This window comes from Cololabis saira, chromosome 23 (genome assembly GCF_033807715.1).
Source record: "Cololabis saira isolate AMF1-May2022 chromosome 23, fColSai1.1, whole genome shotgun sequence".
In the NCBI taxonomy this organism is placed as follows: Eukaryota; Metazoa; Chordata; class Actinopteri; order Beloniformes; family Belonidae; genus Cololabis; species Cololabis saira.
This window is the reverse complement of record NC_084609.1, coordinates 1,939,384-1,966,783: the sequence shown is the minus strand read 5'-3', so window position 1 is coordinate 1,966,783 and position 27,400 is coordinate 1,939,384. Positions and strand designations below refer to the sequence as shown.

At 44.8% G+C, this 27,400-nt stretch overlaps 1 protein-coding gene across 2 annotated transcripts in view; it reads left to right on the top strand.

The window, feature by feature from the left end:
- Nucleotides 1-27,134, top strand: part of tbk1 (TANK-binding kinase 1) — a 39,716-nt gene extending 12,582 nt beyond the window's left edge. For both annotated transcript variants that reach the window (XM_061714230.1, XM_061714231.1), the window contains 17 exons: nt 655-836; nt 1,515-1,675; nt 1,772-1,882; nt 6,468-6,647; nt 12,007-12,203; nt 12,288-12,346; nt 13,287-13,378; nt 14,779-14,880; nt 14,994-15,072; nt 15,870-15,991; nt 17,683-17,759; nt 20,030-20,069; nt 20,154-20,255; nt 22,511-22,607; nt 24,262-24,362; nt 24,456-24,527; nt 26,588-27,134. In XM_061714230.1, the coding sequence (XP_061570214.1) occupies nt 655-836; nt 1,515-1,675; nt 1,772-1,882; nt 6,468-6,647; nt 12,007-12,203; nt 12,288-12,346; nt 13,287-13,378; nt 14,779-14,880; nt 14,994-15,072; nt 15,870-15,991; nt 17,683-17,759; nt 20,030-20,069; nt 20,154-20,255; nt 22,511-22,607; nt 24,262-24,362; nt 24,456-24,527; nt 26,588-26,627 (1,814 nt within the window). In that variant the 3' untranslated portion in view covers nt 26,628-27,134. The remainder of the gene's footprint in view (nt 1-654; nt 837-1,514; nt 1,676-1,771; nt 1,883-6,467; nt 6,648-12,006; nt 12,204-12,287; nt 12,347-13,286; nt 13,379-14,778; nt 14,881-14,993; nt 15,073-15,869; nt 15,992-17,682; nt 17,760-20,029; nt 20,070-20,153; nt 20,256-22,510; nt 22,608-24,261; nt 24,363-24,455; nt 24,528-26,587) is intronic.
- Nucleotides 27,135-27,400: the final 266 nt, after the last annotated feature.

Genomic DNA, 27,400 nt, shown 5'->3' with positions numbered 1-27,400 from the left:
TAGAAAAGAGAAGAAAATAAAAGAAGAGATAACAGAAAATGGAGAAACGTAGCGACAATCTGGAGAAAAGCTAGTTGAAGATCGGCCAGTTATGATGCAAACTTCAAGATCATGATTTCAATGAGGCAAAATAACAGGCTTTTTCTCTGGAATATATTGTTATAATCATTTGTTTCAGATGTACTGTCATTATTTTCTGTATAAAAATTTAATTTGGTGTTCAAAAAGTCTTTTTTCAAACTTGAGTCTTGAAAAAGAGGGTCGTCTTATAATCAGGGTCGTCTTATATTCGGGCCATTACGGTAGTTATATATTATACAGATATGTAAGAGATAATGCCCAACGAGGTGACATTAACATAAATATATGGACTCGGGGGCGTGAACTGTCCGACGTGAAGTATATTTATGTTAACATCCACCTGGAAGGGCATTATCCGCTTATACCACGGTCACTTACAAAAAAACATAAATATTAAATTCATGTTTTAATGTGTTTTCAGTGTAAATTACTAGTTTTCTAACAAGCCACAGCTGAGGGTCTGACTAATACCTGGACCAATCACTATCGTCCCATAAGAACCTGGTAGTTTTTGAACCACCTGTGTGTATCTATATAACACCTGTCCCCCCCGTGTCCCCCGTCCCCCACCAGTTGCCGGCATGAACCACCTGCGTGAGTACGGCATCGTCCACCGGGACATCAAACCCGGGAACATCATGCGAGTGATCGGGGAGGACGGACGCTCCGTCTACAAACTCACCGACTTCGGAGCCGCCAGAGAACTGGAGGACGACGAGCAGTTCGTGTCCCTGTACGGGACGGAGGAGTACCTGGTGAGACACCTGTCCCCTTCACCTGTCCATATAACCCCCATGTGAAGTGGCCTGCTCACTCCTCAGGTTGAAAGGGCAGGGCCAGGGAGAGGAGTCTTGACGGACAAATCTCTCCCGCGCCTGCCCGGGCCGTTACCCTGACCCTCTCACTCCCACGCTGCAGGATCCGGTGTTGTGCATTCAGAGATGCTCTTTTCTACCGGCAGAGGATGCTGCACCATGAACAAAAGATAAAAAAGAGAAGAGAAGGGGGGGCCAGCACAAGAAACTACAGGAGCGACTCTGGCACACTAGAGTTTACACTACCTAGAGATTTACCAACACCAGCTAGAGGTTTACTAAACACTAACTATAGGCTTTACTAAACAGAAAGGTTTTAAGTTTAGTTTTAAAGGTGGAGGTGGTGTCAGCCTCCTTAACCCAGATTGGAAGTTGGTTCCATAGTAGTGGTGCCTGATAGCAGAACGCCCGCCCTCCAAATCTACATTTAGATACTCTAGGAACTACGAGTAAACCTGCACTCTGAGAACGGAGAGCTCTGCCAGGAACATAAGGCACTATCAGGTCTTGTAAATACTGCGGAGCTGAGCTGTTTTGGGCTTTATACGCAAGTAATAAAATTGTACACCTGTCCTCCTAACCCTCACCTGTCCCCGTGTCCCCGTGTCCCCCCTGCAGCACCCGGACATGTACGAGCGGGCCGTCCTCAGGAAGGACCACCAGAAGAAGTACGGGGCCACCGTGGACCTGTGGAGCATCGGCGTCACCTTCTTCCACGCCGCCACCGGCAGCCTGCCCTTCCGGCCCTTCGAGGGCCCGCGCCGCAACAAGGAGGTCATGTAAGGACCGGTCGCCGTGGAGACGGTCGCCGTGGAGACAGGTCAACCCCCTAACCTGACGACGGTTCCGTTCTGTTCTGCCCCCCCCCCCCCCAGGTACCGGATCATCACGGAGAAACCGTCCGGGACGATCTCCGGTCACCAGAAATGTGAGAACGGGAAGATCGAGTGGAGCACCGAGATGCCGGTGTCCTGCAGCCTGTCCAAGTAAGACCGCGTCAATTTGAAGTTGAAAAATCTGAACTTTATGCAAATGAGCAGCGGCGACGCCGAGGCAGCGTCCAATCACAGACCGGGATTCCCGAAGCGAGAAGCCTCAATGCTGATTTTTCATCCAGCAAACATTTTTGCTGATTTGATTGCCGTTTTAACCTGAACTAAATGTTTTTACCTGAACTGCTCATGTGAAACACGTATCTGATGGTTGAGGAGCTGGATGGTCCAATGATTTTATTTGCTACATTGATCCAACGCAAAATAATTAAAAAACGTGCTTATTAATCACAAAACACAGGTCAAACATCATGACCAAATCCGCTCCGACCCGGTGTGTCAGTGATCAGCGCACAGACTGCAGCTTTGCCTGAATTATGGTTCCGCGTTAAATCGACGGCGTAGGGTTGCGGTGCGGTGTGCGTCGCCGCGTACCCTACGCCATCGGTTCTGCGTTGGTGTGACGCGGAACCATAAATCAGCCTAGGCGGATTTATGGTTCACCGGGAGCAAGAGCTCGCTGGGTTGATGTTGATCCAGGACCAAACTTGTTAAGGATCAAACTCACTCTTATCTACGCGGAAATAACGCTAAAATATAAAGAAGGCTTCCCAAAGTGTGATCTATGGTGAAATAGGAAACTGAAGATGTGTACGCTATATGAGTAGGCTGTTCCCACTGTTCCCTCCAGTTCTGCAGCAGCTTTAGCCCCGCCCACTGCAGCTTTAGCCCCGCCCACTGCAGGCGTCAACAGTACATGCAGCTTTCAGTGTGAACGCTCCAAACAGCGAGAAGCTGGCGTCGGGAGATTTTTGGCGCTTTCAGTGTGAACGCAGGGTTAGAAGTGTGATCCCCCTGTAGTTGGAACACACTCTCCGGTCCCCCTTTTTAAACAGAGGGACCACCACCCCGGTTTGCCACCCCAGCGGTACTGTCCCCTTCCTCCATGCGATGTCGCAGAGGCGTGTCAGCCACGACAGCCCTACGACATCCAGAGACTTGAGGTACTCAGGGCGAATCTCATCCACCCCTGGTGCCACCGAGGAGCTTACGAACCACCTCAGTGACCTCGGCTTGGGTGATGGATGAGCACGCCTCCGAGCCCCCACTCTCTGCTTCCTCAGTGGAAGGCATGTCAGTCGGGTTAAGGAGATCCTCAAAGTATTCCTTCCACCGTCCGACGATGTCCCCCGTCGAGGTCAACAGCCAGCCCCGCCCCTTCCTATACGCAGAGTACGCACATTGCGTAAGGCCCCCGACGGCCAGGGGCCCCCAATTGCCTGAGCGAATTTGCGGAGTTTTAGGCAAAGATCTAAGTTCTACAGACAGACCCCTCGCCACAGCTGCTGCTACGGTATTTGCGCAGTGGTGCGTTGTGAATCCAAAAACGTAACTTGACGTTCAATCTCATGCGTGCACGGCGCAGCAGCCAGCAGCTGTTTGTTTACGTTTACGAGCCGGCGACCGAGCCGGCGCTAAAAAGAAAACCTAGTTCAGAGTTAGAGTAGTAACAGTAACACCAACACTGCAGACTGTAAAATGAAAAGGATATATCCTTCAGGGTGCGAAAAAAAGAAAAAGAAGCAACGGAATGATGAGCTGCGTCAACAACAGTCAGGTAACCAGCCAACAGTTTATTATTTATGTCAGTGTCAGTGGTTCTCAAACTATGACCAAGAGCCTCAGTATTACATATATCCAGTACTTGAGTTGTAAAAATAAAATCAGGGGGGATGGTGGATTTTATCATATGGGGACAGATAATTTGTGCTGATTACAAATAATATAATATATTACAAATAATAGCAGTGACCAAAACACCTGCAGAAATACTGCAGGAATGACATAGCAGCAGTTAAATGCAGCCTTCTGTAAGCTTTAAATATCCACTGGGCTTACATCAAATACATCAAAACACAACAATAAAAAACACTTTTCTGAACTTATCAATATGACTCTGTCCTTCACAGGATAAGTAACATGGATCACTGCAAAAACTCACAATCTTAACAAGAATATTTGTCTTATTTCTAGTTAAAATGTCTCATTTTAGTAAAAAAATCTCATTACACTTAAAACAAGACTCATCACTGGAAAAAACAACAATTTTCACCTGTTTCAAGTAGATTTTCACTTGAAATAAGTAGAAAAATCTGCCAGTGGAACAAGATTTTTTTGCTTGTAATAAGAAGATAAATCTTGTCCCACTGGCAGATTTTTCTACTTATTTCAAGTGAAAATGTACTTGAAACAGGTGAAAATTGTCAAATAAGTTATTTTTCTGGTGATGACTCTAAATGTTGAAATAGCAGTAAAACCACATTGATTGATGAAATGACATAAGGGATGGAAAGGAGGGATGGCAGTTTTACAGGGGGATGATTTGGACCGTTTTTATTTCAGGGGAGGATGCCATCCCCCCTCAACTCGAGTACTGCATATATCTGTATTTGGCCACATACTCCAATCTCAGAATATGTTGTTCCAGGAACCTCCCCAGAAGCAAAAAAAAAAAAGAAAGTTTGCTGAGAAAGATTTGCACCACATTCTCTGGAGTTTTGGTGTAATAGTCAATAAATGTTTCTACCTCATTCTGATGTGTTTGTCTACCTACTCTGAATAGGGATTTTAACTGTTTTTAAGGTGAGAGAAACCCTGCAAAAACACTGGCCAAAATCAGACCAAATCGGCCCAAATCGTGCCCAAATTGGCCCGCTTCGCCGGCTGCCACGATTCCTGCTTAGGGCCCCCTGGGAGCCAGGATCGGCACTGTCAACAGCTCCCCACCCGCACCATAAACGGTGCCGGCAGAGTACTGCTTCCCCCTTCCGAGGCGCCGAACGGTCCTCCAGAATTTCCTCGAGGCCGACCGAAAGTCCTCCTCCATGGCCTCACCGATTAAACCAAGTTATTATTAGGGACCGAGCACCAGCAAGGCTTGTGCGAAGCCCTATTGAAATTGGTACGATTATTATTCTTATTATTTTATCCGAAAACAATTGCGTTTTTGAGGCGCATAACTTACTCGAAAAGTTGTGAAACTTGGCACGCACGTCCCATGTGGCAAAAAATTACGTATTCTAATAGTGTCAAAAAGGGGCGTGGCCTAACGGCTCAACAGCGCCCCCTAGAAAACTTTGTTCCTCAAGCCCCACGATACGGTTTGACGTACATGCACGAAAATCGCTACACACCTGTATCATGTCACAACTTAAAGAAACGTCTCTTGGCGCCATGGCCGAAACCCAACAGGAAGTCGGCCATTTTGAACATTCTGAATTAATTGCGTAATTTTGGAGCAATATGAGCCATTCCTTCGAGAATTAATACGGCCCGAACCGTATCGTGAACCCAGATGTGTTATACGTACAAATGTGCGTCTCCATCCTGCGACTACACGCATTACTTTTCTCTTTCAAAACTGTTACCGTGGCGACGCTAGATGCCAAAAAGCGTGCCCCCCTTCATCTGATCGGTCCATATTTGATAGTTCTCCAAAAGTCACCATATTTTGCATGCAAGGCAGGCCTGGCGATAAATTTGATATTTCATGGTTTGCTTTAATGGGGGTGGCAAAATGGCTCAACAGCGCCCCCCGGAAAACTTTGTGCCTCAAGCCCCACAATACGGTTTGACGTACATGCACGAAAATCAGTACACACCTGTATCATGTCACAACTTAAAGAAAAGTCTCTTGGAGCCATGGCCCAAACCCAACAGGAAGTCGGCCATTTTGAATTGATTGTGTAATTTTGGCGCAATTTATGCCATTCCTTCGGCAATTAATACGGCCCGAACCGTAACGTGCAGTCAGGTGTGTTATACATCAAAATGTGCGTCTTCATCTTGCGACTACCCGCCTTACTTTTCTCTTTCAAAAGTGTTACCGTGGCGACGCTAGACGCCAAAAGGCGCGCCTTCCCTTCATCTGATTGGTCCATATTTGATAGTTCTCCAAAAGTAACCAAATTTTGCATGCAAGCCAGGCCTGGTGATAAATTTGATATTTAATGGTTTGCATTAATGGGTGTGGCCTAACGGCTCAACAGCGCCCCCTAGAATACTTTTCTCTGCCATAACTTTTGAATGGTTTGACATAAAGAGTCGTGGGTGGTGTCATGGGACTCAGTATTGAGTCCTTGACCATTAATTGGTGAAAATTAGCCCCGCCCCTTCTTCTGATTGGTTGTCCCTATTTTCTGCCGTAACTTTTGAATCGTTTGACATAGGAAGTCGTGGGTGGTGTCATTTCTGATATGCTTATGGGGGGCGGTGGCCGTGAGTGCGAGGGCCCGTTCATCGCTGCTTGCAGCTTTAATTATTATTATTATTATTATTATTATTATTATTATTATTATTATTATTATTATTATTATTATTATTATTATTATCATTATTATTATTATTATTATTATTATTATTATTATTATAAAGATGTAGAGCTTAGGGTTGCCGGGTGATCTTTAGGGTTTAACCATCAATAAATTAATGAACCTCCGTCCTCCAGCGGTGCTGACGTCTTATTTCTGTCAGAAGTTCATGTTTCTCTGACCCCCCTATAACCTGGTTCTGGTTTCAGGGGTCTCCAGAGCCTGCTGACCCCGGTCCTGGCCAACATCCTGGAGGCCGACCAGGAGAAGTGCTGGGGTTTCGACCAGTTCTTCGCCGAGACCAACGACATCCTGCACCGCGTGGTGGTTTACGTGTTCAGCCTGCAGCAGGCCACGCTGCACCACGTCTACATCCACGAGTACAACACGTGAGTCCTGGGGAGTCCTGGCCCTGGTCCTGGTCCTGGGTGACAGTGCCAAGGCCCTATTGTATCTGTAGGAGTTCTCGTTTTTATTTTCCTATTTTCCGCCGAAATGAGGGCCTTTTCCCCCCTAAACGTGCCCCAAAAGTCACCAAATTTTGCACCAAGCCAGGCCTGGTGATAAATGTGATATTTAATGGTTTGCATTAATGGGCGTGGCCTAACGGCTCAACAGCGCCCCCTAGAAAACTTTGTTCCTCAAGCCCCACAATACGGTTTGACGTACATGCACGAAAATCGGTACACACCTAGATCATGTCGCAACTTAAAGAAAAGTCTCTTGGCGCCATGGCCCAAACCCAACAGGAAGTCGGCCATTTTGAATTAATCGTGTAATTTTGGCGCAATGTATGCCATTCCTTCGGCCGTTAATACGGCCCAAACCGTAACGTGCACCCAGGTGTGTTATACATCAAAATGTGAGTCTAGATCCTGCGACGACGCGCATTACTTTTCTCGGTCAAAAGCGTTACCGTGACGACGCTAGACGCCAAAAAGCTTGTTTGGTCCTGATTGGTCTATATTGGATAGTTCCTACTTTCTACCATAACTTTTGAATAGTTTGACATAAAGAGTCATGGGTGGTTCATCAGACTCAGTTTTGAGTCCTTGACCTTCATTGGCCTGAATTAGTTATGATAAGTTGAGTTTTATGTGAACACCAACGGCACGCTTTTATGTACGACGGTTTTAGGTACGACGGTTTTATCTACGAGGCTCTAATGTACGATGCACTTTTATGTACGACAGTTTCAGGTATGACGGCTCTAGGTACGACGGTTTTATGTACGACACTTTTATGTACGATCCTTTCAGGTTTGACGCTTTTATGTACGAAGCTTTTATGTGCGACAATTTTAGGTACGACGCTTTTAGTTACAACGGTTTTATGTACGACGCTTTTAGGTACGACGCTTTTAGGTACGACAATTTCAGGTACAACGGTTTTAGGTACGACGCTTTTAGGTACGACGCTTTTATGTACGACTCTTTTATGTACGACTCTTTTATGTACGACGCTTTTAGGTATGACGCTTTTATGTACGACGCTTTTATGTACGACCCTTTATGTACGACGCTTTTAGGTACGACGCTTTTACGTACGCTGCTTTTATGTACGACGCTTTTAGGTACGGCGCTTTTATGTACGACGCTTTTATGTACGACGCTTTTATGTACAACGCTTTTATGTACGATACTTTTATGTACAACGCTTTTAGGTACGACGGTTTCAGGTACAACGCTTTTAGGTACGACGCTTTTAGGTACGACTCTTTTATGTACAACGCTTTTATGTACGATGCTTTTATGTACGACGGTTTCATGTACGACGCCTTTAGGTACGGCGCTTTTATGTATGACGGTTCTAACTACGACGGTTTCAGGTATAACGCTTTTATGTACGACACTTTTATGTACGACGCTTTTAGGTACAACGGTTTTATGTACGACGCTTTTATGTACGACGCTTTTATGTACGACGCTTTTAGGTACAGCGCTATTAGGTACGACGGTTTTATGTACGACGCTTTTAGGTACGACGCTTTTAGGTACGACGCTTTTGTGTACGAAGCTTTTATGTACAACGCTTTTAGGTACGACACTTTTAGGTACGACACTTTTAGGTACGACACTTTTAGGTACGACGCTTTTAGGTACGACGGTTTAATGTACGACGCTTTTAGGTACGACCCTTTTAGGTACGACGCTTTTAGGTGCAACACTTTTATGTACGACGCTTTTAGGTACGACGCTTTTAGGTACGACGCTTTTAGGTACGACGCTTTTATGTACGATACTTTTATGTACGACGCTTTTAGGTACGATGCTTTTAGGTACGACGCTTTTAGGTACGACACTTTTATGTACGACACTTTTATGTACGACGCTTTTATGTATGACACTTTTATGTACGACGCTTTTATGTACGATACTTTTATGTACGACGCTTTTAGGTACGACGCTTTTAGGTACGACGCTTTTAGGTACGACGCTTTTAGGTACGATACTTTTATGTACGACGCTTTTATGTACGATACTTTTATGTACGACGCTTTTAGGTACGACGCTTTTAGGTACGACGCTTTTAGGTACGACGCTTTTATGTACAATACTTTTATGTACGACGCTTTTAGGTACGACGCTTTTAGGTACGACGCTTTTAGGTACGACGCTTTTAGGTACGACGCTTGTAGGTACGACGCTTTTAGGTACGACGCTTTTATGTACGACGCTTTTATGTACGATACTTTTATGTACGACGCTTTTAGGTACGACGCTTTTAGGTACGACGCTTTTAGGTACGACGCTTTTATGTACAATACTTTTATGTACGACGCTTTTAGGTACGACGCTTTTAGGTACGACGCTTTTAGGTACGACGCTTTTAGGTACGACGCTTTTAGGTACGACGCTTTTATGTACGACGCTTTTAGGTACGACGCCTTTAGGAACAACGCTTTTATGTACGACGCTTTTAGGCACGACGCTTTTAGGTACGACAGTTTTAGGTACGACAGTTTTATGTACAACAGTTTTATGTACGACAGTTTTATGTACGATGCTTTTAGGTACGACGCTTTTATGTACGACGCTTTTAGGTACGACGCTTTTAGGTACGACGCTTTTTTGTACGACGCTTTATGTACGATGCTTTTAGGTACGACACTTTTATGTACGACACTTTTAGGTATGGCGCTTTTAGGTACGATACTTTTATGTACGATGCTTTTAGGTACGACACTCTTAGGTACGACGCTTTTATGTACGACGCTTTTATGTACGACGCTTTTAGGTACGACGCTTTTAGGTACGACAGTTTTAGGTACGACAGTTTTATGTACAACAGTTTTATGTACGACAGTTTTATGTACGATGCTTTTAGGTACGACGCTTTTATGTACGACGCTTTTAGGTACGACGCTTTTAGGTACGACGCTTTTTTGTACGACGCTTTATGTACGATGCTTTTAGGTACGACACTTTTATGTACGACGCTTTTAGGTATGGCGCTTTTAGGTACGATACTTTTATGTACAACGCTTTTATGTACGATGCTTTTAGGTACGACGCTCTTAGGTACGACGCTTTTATGTACGACGCTTTTAGGTACGACGCTTTTAGGTACGACGCTTTTATGTACGATACTTTTATGTACGACGCTTTTAGGTACGACGCTTTTAGGTACGACACTTTTATGTACGACACTTTTATGTACGACGCTTTTATGTACGACGCTTTTAGGTACGACGCTTTTAGGTACGACGCTCTTAGGTACGACACTTTTATGTACGACGCTTTTAGGTACGACGCTTTTATGTACGATACTTTTATGTACGACGCTTTTAGGTACAACGCTTTTAGGTACGACGCTTTTAGGTACGATACTTTTATGTACGACGCTTTTAGGTACGACGCTTTTAGGTACGACACTTTTATGTACGACACTTTTATGTACGACGCTTTTATGTACGACACTTTCATGTACGACGCTTTTATGTACGATACTTTTATGTACAACGCTTTTAGGTACGACGCTCTTAGGTACGACACTTATGTACGATACTTTTATGTACGACGCTTTTATGTACGACGCTTTTAGGTACGACGCTTTTAGGTACGACGCTTTTAGGTACGACGCTTTTAGGTACGATGCTTTTATGTACGACGCTTTTATGTACGACTCTTTTAGGTACGACACTTTTATGTACGACGCTTTTAGGTACGACGCTTTTAGGTACGACACTTATGTACGACGCTTTTAGGTACGACGGTTTCAGGTACAACGCTTTTATGTACGACGCTTTTATGTACGACTCTTTTAGGTACGACACTTTTATGTACGATACTTTTATGTACAACGCTTTTAGGTACGACGCTTTTAGGTACGACGCTCTTAGGTACGACGCTCTTAGGTACGACACTTTTACGTACGATACTTTTATGTACGACGCTTTTAGGTACGACGCTTTTAGGTACGATGCTTTTATGTACGACGCTTTTAGGTACGACGCTTTTAGGTACGACGCTTTTATGTACGACACTTTTATGTACGACGCTTTTATGTACGATACTTTTATGTACGACGCTTTTATGTACGATACTTTTATGTACGACGCTTTTATGTACGACGCTTTTATGTACGACACTTTTAGGTACGACGCTTTTAGGTACGACGCTTTTAGGTACGACACTTTTAGGTACAAGGCTTTTAGGTACGAAGGTTTTGTGTACGGCGGTTTTATGTACGACACTTTTAGGTAGGACGCTCTTAGGTACGACACTTATGTACGATACTTTTATGTACGACGCTTTTATGTACGACGCTTTTATGTACGACGCTTTTAGGTACGACGCTTTTAGGTACGACGCTTTTAGGTACGACGCTTTTATGTACGACGCTTTTATGTACGACTCTTTTAGGTACGACACTTTTATGTACGACGCTTTTAGGTACGACGCTCTTAGGTACGACACTTATGTACGATACTTTTATGTACGACGCTTTTATGTACGACGCTTTTATGTACGACGCTTTTAGGTACGACGCTTTTAGGTACGACGCTTTTAGGTACGATGCTTTTATGTACGACGCTTTTATGTACGACTCTTTTAGGTACGACACTTTTATGTACGACGCTTTTAGGTACGACGCTTTTAGGTACGACACTTATGTACGACGCTTTTAGGTACGACGGTTTCAGGTACAACGCTTTTATGTACGACTCTTTTAGGTACGACACTTTTATGTACGATACTTTTATGTACAACGCTTTTAGGTACGACGCTTTTAGGTACGACGCTCTTAGGTACGACGCTCTTAGGTACGACACTTTTACGTACGATACTTTTACGTACGACGCTTTTAGGTACGACGCTTTTAGGTACGATGCTTTTATGTACGACGCTTTTAGGTACGACGCTTTTAGGTACGACGCTTTTATGTACGACACTTTTATGTACGATACTTTTATGTACGACGCTTTTATGTACGATACTTTTATGTACGACGCTTTTATGTACGACGCTTTTATGTACGACACTTTTAGGTACGACGCTTTTAGGTACGACGCTTTTAGGTACGACACTTTTAGGTACAAGGCTTTTAGGTACGAAGGTTTTGTGTACGGCGGTTTTATGTACGACACTTTTAGGTAGGACGGTTTCAGGTACAACGGTTTTATGTATGACGGTTTTAGGTACGACGCTTTTATGTACGACGTTTTCAGTTACAACGGTTTTATGTATGACGGTTTTAGGTACGACGCTTTTGTGTATGACGGTTTTATGTACGATGGTTTCGCAGGGCCGCCCTGTTCCAGGAGCTGCTCTCCCGCCGCAGCAGCATCCCGCTCCACCACCAGGAGCTGCTGTACGAGGGCCGGCGGCTGGTCCTGGAACCGAACCGGCAGGCTAAGACCTTCCCCAAGACCTGCAGGGACAACCCGGTCATGCTGGTCAGCCGCGAGGCCGTGGCCACCGTGGGACTCATCTTCGAGGACCGTAGGTGTCCCCCGTCCCCCCTGCTGGACCCGGTTAGCCGCGAAGACCGGCAGCGCTAACCCTGATCTGGTTCTGTGTCCACAGCTAGCCCCCCGAAGGTGCAGCCGCGCTACGACCTGGACCTGGACGCTAGCTACGCTAAGGTACCGCCGCCACCTGAACCCATAGACATATATACATAAACGCCTCATGACGTGCTGGAACGTAATCCAGCGTAGCCGCCATCTTGGATGGGTCTCCTCACTCCAGGCTAGCAACTATAGCCCGTATTTTGTACAGCTTATGGTTTTTTTCAAGGGCTTTAGCTCCCCAGCCCCAGTTCAAGCCTAACAGGGTCGTATAAGACCCTGGAATGACCTGGATTTATAATGCTTACTTTTCCAGGCCTTTAAAAAAATGTACTGAGCTGGTACAGTTTAGATGGGAGCTGGTATGTATATGTTTCAATATGCCATACCATATGTCTTTGTCTTTCAGCATAAAAGTACATATTTTTAATGTGTGACAGCGTCCTGTATCATAACTAAATCTCTGCCATTTGTAACAAACCAAACTGTGTGAAAATTGTGTAAAAATTCGGGGAGTTATTGATGATTGTAGTCGGTGATAAAACCTTCCTCAGTAGAAATAAATGCACTGGGGGCGAATTGGAGACCCATCCAAGATGGCGGCCGCGCTAGCCCCTCTAGCTGGTCATGTGACCCCGCTAGTTGGTAATGTGACCCTGCTAGCTGGTCATGTGACCCCGCTAGCTGGTCGTGTGACCCCGCTAGCTGGTCATGTGACCCCGCTAGCTGGTCGTGTGACCCCGCTAGCCGGTCATGTGACCCCGCTAGCTGGTCATGTGACCCCACTAGCTAGTCATGTGGCCCCGCTAGCTGGTCATGTGACCCCGCTAGCTGGTCATGTGACCCCACTAGCTGGTCATGTGACCCCGCTAGCTGGTCATGTGACCCCCCGACCCCGCTAGCTGGTCATGTGACCCCGCTAGCTGGTCGTGTGACCCCGCTAGCTGGTCATGTGACCCCGCTAACCGGTCATGTGACCCCGCTAGCCGGTCATGTGACCCCTGTCTCTGCTCAGACCTTTGCAGGTGACGTGGGCCACCTGTGGAAAACCTCGGAGTCCCTGCTCGTCTACCAGGAACTGGTTCGTAAAGGAGTCCGAGGCATGATGTGAGTTCAAGGCGTAATGGCTCGACGCTAGCGCGGTGAAAACCACGAACGTAGAGACACAACGGGACTGAAAAACAACGGAAAACACTTTAAAGATGTTTTATGTACGACGGTTTTCTAGATAAGACGGTTTAATGTACAACGGTTTTATGTACGACTGTTTTTTGTACGAAGGTTTTAAGTACGGCCGTTCTATGTCGTTTTAGGTACGACGGTTATATGTACAACACTTTTATGTACGGCGGTTTAATATACAACGGTTTTATGTGCGACAGTTTTATGTACGGCCGTTCTATGTACCGCGGTTTTAGGTACAACGGTTTTAGGTACGACGCTTTTAGGTACGACGCTTTTAGGTACGACGCTTTTAGGTACGACGCTTTTAGGTACGACGCTTTTAGGTACGACGCTTTAATGTACGACGCTTTTATGTACGACGCTTTTAGGTACGACGCTTTTAGGTACGACAGTTTTTAGGTACGACGCTTTTAGGTACAACGCTTTTAGGTACGACGCTTTTAGGTACGACGCTTTTATGTACGACGCTTTTAGGTACGACGCTTTTAGGTACAACGCTTTTAGGTACGACGCTTTTATGTACGACGCTTTTATGTACGACGCTTTTAGGTACGACGCTTTTAGGTACGACAGTTTTTAGGTACGACGCTTTTAGGTACGACGCTTTTAGGTACGACGCTTTTATGTACGACACTTTTATGTACGACGCTTTTAGGTACGACGCTTTTAGGTACGACGCTTTTATGTACGACGCTTTTATGTACGACGCTTTTATGTACGACGCTTTTATGTACGACGCTTTTATGTACGATACTTTTATGTACGACGCTTTTATGTACGACGCTTTTATGTATGACGCTTTCATGTACGACGCTTTTATGTACGACGCTTTTATGTACGATGCTTTTATGTACGACGCTTTTATGTACGATGCTTTTATGTACGACGCTTTTATGTACGACGCTTTTATGTATGACGCTTTCATGTACGACGCTTTTATGTACGACGCTTTTATGTACGATGCTTTTATGTACGACGCTTTTATGTACAACGCTTTCATGTACGACGCTTTTATGTACGACGCTTTTATGTACAACGCTTTTATGTACGACGCTTTTATGTACGACGCTTTCATGTACGACGCTTTTAGGTACGACACTTTTATGTACGACGCTTTTAGGCACGACGTTTTCTTTTGCAAAACAATAGATATCTTGTAAATGATGACTATGATGATGATGGTGATGGTGATGATGATGATGATGATGATGATGATGATGATGGTGATGATGATGATGATGACGACGATGATGAGGATGACGACGATGATGACGATAGAACATACGTTAACCCGAGACTCTGACTCTGACGTGTCTCCACAGCGAGCTGATGAGGGAGGATTACAGCGAGATCCTGCACAAGAAGTCGGAGGTTTTCCATCTCTGCAGCTTCTGCACGCAGATGTTAGAGAAGAGCGAGCAGCTGTGAGTCTCTCGCCTACCTCCGGATCAGACCGGTCTGGACCGGACTGGACTAGACTGGACTGTACCAGACCGGATCAGACCGGTACCATAACCCCGTCTCTGTGCTGCTGCAGGTTGGAGGTTCTGATGCAGACCAGCATGTTGTCCTCCGAGTACGACGAGATCTCCGACATGCACAAGAAGGTTCTCCGAGTGAGTACTAAGCGGGCCGCATGCTCAAAATAACAAAAACTGTGCGAACATTTTTTTTCGAATTCTTTTTTTTTACGATTGTTATCTAATCCAATATCAGTTTAGTTAATTTTAAAGGAAATATGCACTTTGTTTACACTCTAATTATGTAAAATATATTTCTTCAGGATCTTTTCTTGAAATTTCTTGTTTTTTTTTCAAATCATGTAAGATACTTTTAATATCATTTTACAAAGATAAACAGAAACAAGTATGTTTTTTTATATTTTGCTTTTTTATAGGAAATTTAATTAAAAGCTAAATCTTTCTTATTACATCCGAGAGTGTTTCTTTGTGATTTAGAGATTTTTCCAGTACAATTAAGTGTATTTATTTTAAAAAATTGGCGCGGATATTTACGCCAGTGTGCTGAAAAAGTCAGCACTTCTTTTAACTGTTTTACTTTGTCACTTTTGCTGAAATTCTCCGAATAAATATCTTCTATCATCTTTTTTAGCAGTGATATTTTTCCTGCGAAAATATATAATAGTAGTCGGTTAATAAAAAAAAGAAATAAAATCGGCAAATGCATTCTAGAAAAATAAAAATATGTTGAAAACTGCTCTTTGTGGAATAACGATGGATTTGTAGAAGAAATATATTATTGGATATGCTGCGATATGCTGGTCCTGACCTGGTCCAGGTCCAGGTCCAGGTCCAGGTCCTGGTCCAGGTCCAGACCTGGTCCTGGTCCTGGTCCTGGTCCAGGTCCAGGTCCAGATCCAGATCCAGTCCTTCAGAACCCTCTCTGTCCCCAGATCTCCTCGTCCCTGGACCCCCTGGAACGGACGATGCAGGACATCAAGAGCAAGTTCCTGCTGGGGGGTCCACTGGGGGACGGCTGGACCCAGCAGGTGGGGACGCACCCCGAGGACAGGAAGTGAGTACCGGGGACAGGAAGTGGGGGGGGGGGGGACAGGAAGTGAGTACCGGGGACAGGAAGTGAGGGGGGGGGACAGGAAGTGAGGGGGGGAACAGGAAGTGAGTACCGGGGACAGGAAGTGAGGGGGGGGACAGGAAGTGAGGGGGGGGGGACAGGAAGTGAGTACCGGGGACAGGAAGTGCGTTTTTGCGTGCGTTTTTGCCTGCGTTTTTGCGTGCGTTTTTGCGTGCGTTTTTGCGTGCGTTTTTGCGTGCGTTTTTGCGTGCGTTTTTGCGTGCGTTTTTGCGTGCGTTTTTCGTGCGTTTTTGCGTGCGTTTTTCGTGCGTTTTTGCGTGCGTTTTTGCGTGCGTTTTTGCGTGCGTTTTTGCGTGCGTTTTTGCGTGCGTTTTTGCGTGTGTTTTTGCGTGCGTTTTTGCGTGCGTTTTTGCGTGCGTTCGTTTTTGCGTTTTTTAGTGCGTTTTTGCGTTTTTTCTTGTGTTTTTGCGTTTTTTCGTGCGTTTTTTCGTTCGTTTTTGCGTTTTTTCGTGCGTTTTTTCGTGCGTTTTCGAGTTTTTTCGTGCGTTTTTGCGTTTTTTCGTTCATTTTTGCATTTTCGTGTTTTTTCGTGCGTTTTTGCGTTTTTTCGTTCGTTTTTGCATTTTCTTTGCGAAATTTCGACTTTTTTCCTCCTACTGCCCTACTTCTATCCTCCTTCTATCCTTCTATCCTTCTATCCTTCTATCCTCCTTCTATCCTTCTAGGAAGTGAGGGGGGGGGACAGGAAGTGAGGGGGGGGGCAGGAAGTGAGTACCGGGGACAGGAAGTGAGGGGGGACAGGAAGTGAGGGGGGGACAGGAAGTGAGTACCGAGGGACAGGAAGTGAGGGGGGGGACAGGAAGTGAGGGGGGAACAGGAAGTGAGGGGGGGAACAGGAAGTGAGTACCGAGGGACAGGAAGTGAGGGGGGGGACAGGAAGTGAGGGGGGGGGCAGGAAGTGAGGGGGGGGGCAGGAAGTGAGGGGGGGGGCAGGAAGTGAGTACCGGGGACAGGAAGTGAGGGGGGAACAGGAAGTGTGGGGGGGGACAGGAAGTGAGGGGGGGACAGGAAGTGAGGGGGGGACAGGAAGTGAGAGGGGGAACAGGAAGTGAGGGGGGGGACAGGAAGTGAGGGGGGGACAGGAAGTGGGGGGGGGGCAGGAAGTGAGTGGGGGGTGGGGTGGTTGGGGCATAGACATATATACGTAGACGCCTCATGACGTGCTGGAACGTAATCCAGCGTGGCCGCCATATTGGATGGGTCTCCTCACTCCAGGCTAGCAGGCTAGCATCCAGGCTAGCTAGCACCAAAGACAACCGGAGTCACCGGAGAGCGAGCAACTATAGCCCGTATTCTGTACAGCTTACGGTTGCAGTAACCGGCGCAGTATTGGAACGAGATCACGTGGGAAAGAGAGACAGAGAGAGAGAAAATCGGTGTGAAAATCAGGTAAAAATTCGGGGAGTTATGGATGATTGTAGTCGGGGATAAAACCTTCCTCAGTAGAAATTAATGCACTGGGGGAGCAATGGAGACCCATCCAAGATGGCGGCCGCGCTGAACGTCAGCTCCAATAGCTAGCGTCCGTCTATGAGGCGTCTACGTATAAATGTCTATGGGTTGAGGTGCGTGAGACGGTCCGGTGACGCTGATCTTGTCTCTTTTTCCTGCAGTGTGGAGAAGATCAAGGTCCTGCTGGACGCCATCACCGCCATCTACCACCAGTTCAAGAAGGACAAGGCCGAGAGACGTGAGACCAGAACCGCCGTCTTACCCTGCATTCACACGGAAATCGTCAAAAATCTCAAAAATCACTGGAGGGAACAAAGTGTATATAGTCTACATATATCTATATATATTTATATATATATAACTGCACATCTTCAGTTTCCTATTTCACCATAGATCACACTTTGGGACGCCTTCTTTATATTTTAACGTTATTTCTGCATAGATAAGAGTGAGTTTGTCTGTCTGTGGTGAACACTGACACACCGGGTCGGAGCGGATTTGGTCATGATGTTTAAACTGTGTTTTGTGATTAATAAGCACGGGTTTTAATTATTTTGCGTTGGATCGATGTAGCAAATAAAACAGTTGGGACCATCCAGCTCCTCAACCATCAGATACTGTTTCACATGAGCAGTTCAGGTGAAAACGGCAGTCAAATCAGCAAAAATGTCAGTTTGCTGGATGAAATATATTAATTCCTGATAAAGTAAATATGTTAGTGCACAGCTATGCTCATGTGTGCATGTGAATGAGGACCAATGAGGACATTTATAGGTCTAAAAGGACATTTATAGTTGCCATGCAGGACATTTATGGGTTGAAAAGGGACATTTATAGGTGCCATGCAGGACATTTATGGGTCTAAAAGGACATTTATAGGTGCCATGAGGACATTTATGGGTCTAAAAGGACATTTATAGGTTTAAAAAGGACATTTATATGTCCCCAGAGGACATTTATGGGTCTAAAAGGACATTTATAGGTTTAAAAAGGACATTTATGGGTCTAAAAGGACATTTATAGGTGCCATGCAGGACATTTATGGGTCTAAAAGGACATTTATGGGTCTAAAAGGACATTTATAGGTGCCATGAGGACATTTATGGGTCTAAAAGGACATTTATATGTCCCCAGAGGACATTTATGGGTCTAAAAGGACATTTATATGTCCCCAGAGGACATTTATGGGTCTAAAAGGACATTTATATGTCCCCAGAGGACATTTATGGGTCTAAAAGGACATTTATATGTCCCCAGAGGACATTTATAGGTCTAAAAGGACATTTATATGTCCCCAGAGGACATTTATGGGTCTAAAAGGACATTTATATGTCCCCAGAGGACATTTATGGGTCTAAAAGGACATTTATAGGTCCCCAGAGGACATTTATAGGTCTAAAAGGACATTTATATGTCCCCAGAGGACATTTATGGGTCTAAAAGGACATTTATAGGTCCCCAGAGGACATTTATGGGTCTAATAGGACATTTATAGTTGCCATGCAGGACATTTATGGGTCTAAAAGGACATTTATATGTCCCCAGAGGACATTTATGGGTCTAAAGGGACATTTATATGTCCCCAGAGGACATTTATGGGTCTAAAGGGACATTTATATGTCCCCAGAGGACATTTATGGGTCTAAAAGGACATTAATAGGTTGAAAAGGGACATTTATAGTTGCCATGCAGGACATTTATGGGTCTAAAAGGACATTTTATATGTCCCCAGAGGACATTTATAGGTCTAAATGGACATTTATATGTCCCCAGAGGACATTTATGGGTCTAAAAGGACATTTATATGTCCCCAGAGGACATTTATGGGTCTAAAAGGACATTTATAGTTGCCATGCAGGACATTTATGGGTCTAAATGGACATTTATAGGTGCCATGAGGACATTTATAGGTCTAAAAGGACATTTATAGTTGCCATGCAGGACATTTATGGGTCTAAAAGGACATTTTATATGTCCCCAGAGGACATTTATGGATCTAAAAGGACATTCATAGGTTGAAAAGGGACATTTATAGGTGCCATGAGGACATTTATATGTCCCCAGAGGACATTTATAGGTCTAAATGGACATTTATATGTCCCCAGAGGACATTTATGGGTCTAAAAGGACATTCATAGGTTGAAAAGGGACATTTATATGTCTCATGAGGACATTTATAGGTTTAAAAAGGACATTTGTGTGAACATGAAAGTACAATCTGCATTGAGGCTTCGGGAATCCCGGTCTGTGATTGGACGCTGCCTCGGCGTCGCCGCTGCTCATTGGCATAAAGTTGAGATTTTTCAACTTCAAATTGACGCTCTGGCAGCAGTTCTCGTAGACATGAATGGTAGCCGGACGTCTATGACGCTTTCAGTGTGAATCCAGGGTTACTGGTCCAGGTCTGGACCGTCCAGGTCTTCAGGTCTGGACCGTCCAGGTCTTCAGGTCTTCAGGTCTGGACCTGGTCCAGGTCTTCAAGTCTGATCTCTGACTCTTCTGTTCCAGGTCTTCCGTACAACGAGGAGCAGATCCACAAGTTTGACAAGTAAGTCCCCGACCCCTGACCCCTGACCCCTGACCCCCCAGGTCTCCCCCCTCTAACCCCCCATGCCCCCCTTGTCCCCCCCAGGCAGAAGCTGGTCCTGCACGCCAGCAAGGCCCGGTCTCTGTTCACCGAGGAATGTGCCATGAAGTACCGGCTGTTCATCTCCAAGAGCGAGGAGTGGATGAGGTGAGTCCGGGGGGTTAGCTACGGCGGTTTAGCTACGACGGTTTAGCTACGACGGTTTAGCTACGACGGTTTTAGTTACGATGGTTTAGCTACGACGGTTTAGCTACGACGGTTTAGCTACGACGGTTTAGCTACGGCGGTTTAGCTACGACGGTTTAGCTACGACAGTTTAGCTACGATGGTTTTAGTTACGATGGTTTAGCTACGACGGTTTAGCTACGACAGTTTAGCTACGATGGTTTTAGTTACGATGGTTTAGCTACGACGGTTTAGCTACGACAGTTTTAGTTACGATGGTTTAGCTACAACAGTTTAGCTACGACGGTTTAGCTCCGATGATTTAGTTACGACGGTTTTAGCTACGACGGTTTAGCTACGACAGTTTTAGTTACGATGGTTTTAGCTACGACGGTTTAGCTACGGCGGTTTAGCTACGGCGGTTTAGCTACGGCGGTTTAGCTACGGCGGTTTAGCTACGGCGGTTTAGCTACGACGGTTTAGTTACGGCGGTTTAGCTACGACGGTTTAGTTACTATAGTTTATCTACGATGGTTTAGTTACGATGGTTTAGTTACGACGGTTTAGCTACGACGGTTTAGCTACCACAGGTTAGCTACGACGGTTTAGCTACGATGGTTTAGCTACGACAGTTTTAGTTACGATGGTTTTAGTTACGATGGTTTAGCTACGACGGTTTAGCTACGACGGTTTAGCTACGACGGTTTTAGTTACGATGGTTTTAGTTACGATGGTTTTAGCTACGACGGTTTTAGTTACGATGGTTTTAGCTACGACGGTTTTAGTTACGATGGTTTTAGCTACGACGGTTTTAGTTACGATGGTTTTAGCTACGACAGTTTTAGTTACGATGGTTTTAGCTACGACGGTTTTAGTTACGATGGTTTTAGCTACGACAGTTTTAGCTACGACGGTTTAGCTACGGCGGTTTAGCTACGACGGTTTAGCTATGCCGGTTTAGCTACAACAGGTTTAGCTACAACAGGTTAGCCACGACGGTTTTATCTACGGCGGTTTAGCTACAACAGGTTTAGCTCCGACGGTTTAGTTACGATGATTTAGTTACGATGGTTTAGCTGTGACGCTTTTATATACGACAGTTTTAGATACGACAGTTTTAGCTACGACGGTTTCAGTTACGACGGTTTTAGCTACGACACTTTTAGGTCCGACAGTTTCAGCTATGACGCGACAGTTTTATGTACGACGCTTTTATGTACTACGCTTTTATATACGACACTTTTATATACGACGGTTTTAGCTATGACGGTTTCAGTTACGACGGTTTTAGCTACAATGCTTTTAGGTACGACGGTTTTATGTACGACACTTTTAGATACGACAGTTTTAGCTACGACGGTTTCAGTTACGACGGTTTTATGTACGACACTTTTAGATACGACAGTTTTAGCTATGACGGTTTTAGCTACGACGGTTTCAGTTACGACGGTTTTAGCTACGATGCTTTTAGGTACGACGGTTTTATGTACGACACTTTTAGGTCCAACAGTTTCAGCTATGACGCGACAGTTTTATGTACGACGCTTTTATGTACTACGCTTTTATATACGACACTTTTTAAATATACGACGGTTTTAGCTATGACGGTTTTAGCTACGATGGTTTAGCTATGACGCTTTTATATACAACACTTTTAGATACGACAGTTTTAGACACGACGGTTTCAGTTACGACGCTTTTATGTACGACACTTTTAGATACGACAGTTTTAGCTATGACGGTTTTAGCTACGATGGTTTTAGCTACAACGCTTTTAGGTACGACGGTTTTATATACGACGGTTTTATGTACGACGGTTTTATGTACGATGGTTTTATGTACGACAGTTTTATGTACGACGGTTTTATGTACGATGGTTTTATGTACGACAGTTTTATGTACGATGGTTTTATGTACGACGGTTTTATGTACGATGGTTTTAGCTACGACACTTTTAGGTACGACGCTTTTATATACGACGGTTTCAGTTACAACGCTTTTAGCTACGATGGTTTTAGCTACAACGCTTTTAGGCACGACTGTTTTATGTACGACGGTTTTATGTTCGACGGTTTTATGTACGACGGTTTTATGTACGACGGTTTTATGTACGACGGTTTTATGTACAACGCTATTAGGTACGACACTTTTACGGGTCCGGTCCGGTCCTGGTTTCTCCCCGGTCCTGGTCCTGACCCGGTCCTGGTTCTGACCCGGTTCCTCCCGGTTCTCTGCAGGAAGGTGCACCACGTGAGGAAGCAGCTGCTGGGTTTGTCCGGTCAGCTGATCAGCGTCCAGAAGGAGGTGACGCTGCTGGTGGAGAGAAACATCAAGGTAACCAGGTGCATGCTGGGAGATGAGGTTACACAGGTGCATGCTGGGAGATCAGGCATACACAGGTGCATGCTGGGAGATCAGGTTACACAGGTGCATGCTGGGAGATCAGGTTACACAGGTGCATGCTGGGAGATCAGGCATACACAGGTGCATGCTGGGAGATCAGGTTACACAGGTGCATTCTGGGAAAAATGGCAGGGAAAAAAATGCACGGCCAAACGAAAATATGATATGAAAGATAAACACAGGATGTTTTTAACAGAGTATATATATATATATATATAATATAAATTAAATATTAATATTTAAGCAACACATCCCAACAGGCTGTGGTATAAGCTAATTATACCACAGTTAACAACCAATCAGATCATTATACCACAGTTAACAACCAATCAGATCATTATACCACAGTTATCAACCAATCAGATCATTATACCACAGTTAACAACCAATCAGATCATTATACCACAGTTAACAACCAATCAGATCATTATACCACAGTTAACAACCAATCAGATCATTATACCACAGTTAACAACCAATCAGATCATTATACCACAGTTAACAACCAATCAGATCATTATACCACAGTTAACAACCAATCAGATCATTATACACAAAAAATAAGGTCAAAGAAAAATTAATAACAAAAAAAACAGTAAGGCATTTTAAAGCAAATAGCATCGACATTTCAGAAAGAGACTTAAAATAAAAGATACTTTGATATATCGGTTAATAATTTTTTTGAGGTTATTTGACTTAATATTTTTTATAGAAACAAAAAAACTTTTGAAATCATTTAAAAACCATTGGAAAGAGGGTTTAATTTAGTAAAGGTGGAGGTGGTGTCAGCCTTGTTTCCATAGTAACAGTTCCTGGTACCAGAAAGATGGCATGATGGGATTTTAGAATAGAATAGAATAGAATAGAATAGTAGACTTTATTGATCTCCCAGAGGAGAAATTCAGTCGTGCAGCCAAAACACACACACGCTCAACGGTTTATACAAAAAATGTAAAATAGAAATAACCAATAAATAGTTAAATAATAAAAAAGAGCAATATAAAAAGTAGAAAAAGAGTATGTACAAGAGAGAAAAAAAAATAGTAAACACCAAAAAAAACGGATAATATTTACAAGATATTTACAAATATTTTCAAAAATACGTTTCCCATGATGCCATGCAGGTAACGGATGAAACCTCGTGACCTCACTTCCTGTGTGTATCTGTGTGTACATGTGTGTGTGTATATTGTGTACATGTGTATATTGTGTACATGTGTGTATTTGTACATGTGTGTGTGTATATTGTGTACATGTGTGTATTTGTACATGTGTGTGTGTATATTGTGGACATGTGTGTATTTGTACATGTGTGTGTGTATATTGTGTACATGTGTGTATTTGTACATGTGTGTGTGTATATTGTGGACATGTGTGTATTTGTACATGTGTGTGTGTATATTGTGTACATGTGTGTATTTGTACGTGTGTGTGTGTATATTGTGTACATGTGTGTATTTGTACGTGTGTGTGTGTATATTGTGTACATGTGTGTGTGTATATTGTGTACATGTGTGTATTTGTACATGTGTGTGTGTATATTGTGTACATGTGTGTACATGTGTGTATTTGTACGTGTGTGCAGCTCCAGGACCAGCTCCCCCAGAAGGTTCTTCCTCTCGTCTCCAGTGGGATGAAACCTCCGGCTTATCTGAGCCAGACCACGCTGGTGGAGATGACTCTGGGGTGAGACCTGCTCTTCTTCATCTTCATCTTCAACTTCCTCCTCCTCCTCCTCCCCCCCCCCGTTATTGACCTCCTTTTCCTCCCCCCCTGCAGGATGAAGAAGCTGAAGGAGGAGATGGAGGGAGTGGTGAAGGAGCTGGCGGAGAACAACCACTTCCTGGAGAGGTGAGGGTCCGTTAGTTCCTGGATTATTGTTCTGCGCTAAACCAATGCAGAACCTACGCCGTGGCCGCGACTCCTAGCCACTAACCTACAGCATAGCTACGGAGAGACTAGCGTAGCCGCTAACATACGGCGTAGCTACGGAGGGCCTAGCGTAGCTGCGTAGCCGCTAACCTACGGCGTAGCCACGGAGAGACTAGCGTAGCCGTGTAGCCGCTAACCTACGGCGTAGCTACGGAGAGACTAGCGTAGCCGCTAACATACGGCGTAGCTACGGAGAGCCTAGCGTAGCTGCGTAGCCGCTAACCTACGGCGTAGCCACGGAGAAACTAGCGTAGCCGTGTAGCCGCTAACCTACGGCGTAGCTACGGAGAGACTAGCGTAGCCGCTAACATACGGCGTAGCTACGGAGAGCCTAGCGTAGCTGCTTAGCCGGTAAGCTACGGCGTAGCCACGGAAAGCCTAGCATAGCCAAATAGCCGCTAACCTACAGCGTAGCTACGGAGAGCCTAGCATAGCCACATAGCCGCTAACCTACGGCGTAGCTACGGAGAGCCTAGCATAGCCGCGTAGCCACTAACCTACGGCGTAGCTACGGAGAGCCTAGCGTAGCCGCTAACCTACGGAGTAGCTACAGAGAGACTAGCGTAGCCACTAACCTACGGTGTAGCCACAGAGATACTAGCGTAGCCGCTAACATACGGCGTAGCTACGGAGAGCCTAGCGTAGCTGCATAGCCGCTAACCTACGGTGTAGCCACGGAGAGCCTAGCATAGCCAAATAGCCGCTAACCTACGGCGTAGCTACGGAGAGCGTAGCTACGGAGAGCCTAGCATAGCCGCGTAGCCGCTAACCTACGGCGTAGCTACGGAGAGCCTAGCGTAGCCGCTAACCTACGGCATAGCTACGGAGAGCCTAGCATAGCCGCGTAGCCGCTAACCTACGGAGTAGCCACGGAGAGACTAGCGTAGCTGCTAACATAAGGCGTAGCTACGGAGAGCCTAGCGTAGCTGCGTAGCCGCTAACCTACGGCGTACCCACGGAGAGCCTAGCATAGCCAAATAGCCGCTAACCTACGGCATAGCTACGGAGAGCCTAGCATAGCCGCGTAGCCGCTAACCTACGCCGTAGCTACGGAGAGCCTAGCGTAGCCGCATAGCCGCTAACCTACGGCGTAGCTACGGAGAACCTAGCGTAGCTGCTAACCTACGGCGTAGCTACGGAGAGCCTAGCGTAGCCACATAGCTGCTAACCTACGGTGTAGCTACGGAGAGACTAGCGCAGCCGCTAACCTATGGCGTAGCTACGGAGAGCCTAGCGTAGCCGCTAACCTACGGCATAGCTACGGAGAGCCTAGCGTAGCTGCGTAGCCGCTAACCTACAGCGTTGATTTAACGCAGAACAATAATCCAGGCTTCACGTGCGTCTCTTCTTAGGCCTTTTTAAATCTAAACTGAAAACGTATTTATTCAGGCTGGACTTTAATACCCAGTAATGTGGCCACACTTTTCTTTTTTACTTTGGTCTTGATGTTTTATGTTTATATGTTTTATTCTTGTTTTATTCTGCAAGCACTTTTTGTCTTGATTGTATGTTTATTTTGTAAATCACTTTGGTTCACCTGTAGGTCGGTGTACAGGACTGTCTCAGAAAATTAGAATATTGTGATTTTCTCTAATGCAATTACAAAAACAAAAATGTCATCCATTCTGGATTCATTACAAATCAACTGAAATATTGCAAGCCTTTTATTATTTTAATATTGCTGATCATGGTTTACAACTTAAGAAAACTCAAATATCCTATTTCAAAAAATTAGAATATTCTGGGAATCTTAATCCTAAACTGTAAACCATAATCAGCAATATTAAAATAATAAAAGGCTTGTAATATTTCAGTTGATTTGTAATGAATCCAGAATGTATGACATTTTTGTTTTTTTAATTGCATTACAGAAAATAAAGAACTTTATCACAATATTCTAATTTTCTGACACAGTCCTGTAAGGTGCTATAGAAATAAAGTACATTTACATATTTACATATTTACATTTCTCTCTGCAGGTTTGGGACTCTGACGCTGGACGGAGGCCTGAGAGGATGAAGCCCCGCCCCTTTCCAAAGCCCCGCCCCTCAAGCACCGCCCCAGACTCTAGCCCCGCCCCTAAAGCCCATCCCTATATTCAAGCCACGCCCCTTTCTCAAGCCACGCCCCTTTAAGCCCCAGACGTACTCTAGCCCCACCCCCATATTCAAGCCCCGCCCCTTTCGCAAGCCCCGCCCACTTATGTATATAAACCTGTAAATAAACGCCGCCGACGTTTTCATGGGAACGGTTGACCTCGGACTCTCGGGACCTGCAGAACCGGGACCTGCAGAACCGGGACCTGCAGAACCGGGACCAGGACCTGGACCTGGACCTGGACCTGCAGAACCTGGACCTGCAGAACCGGGACCTGGACCTGGATGGGGGTTTAAATGCTATAAAACGACTCTGAGCTCTTAAATGTACATAAAAGCATTAATTTCACTATAAAGTGAAACTTGTGGATCCTTTTTATTTTGTTAAAGTCTGAATGTGAAAAACTATTAAAGTAACACGTTGATCCAGTTCCTGGTTCTGTTTCCTGTTTGACCCGGACACGCCCCCTGTGACATCACACACACCTCAAAAGTAGGCGGAGCCACGAGGCCTGGGGTCCAGCTGGGACACGCCCACTTGTATTATTATTATTACTATTATTATTATTACTATTATTATTATTAATATTATTATTATTATTATTACTATTATTATTATTATTATTACTATTATTATTATTATTATTATTATTATTATTATTATTATTATTATTATTATTATTATTATTCCTTGTG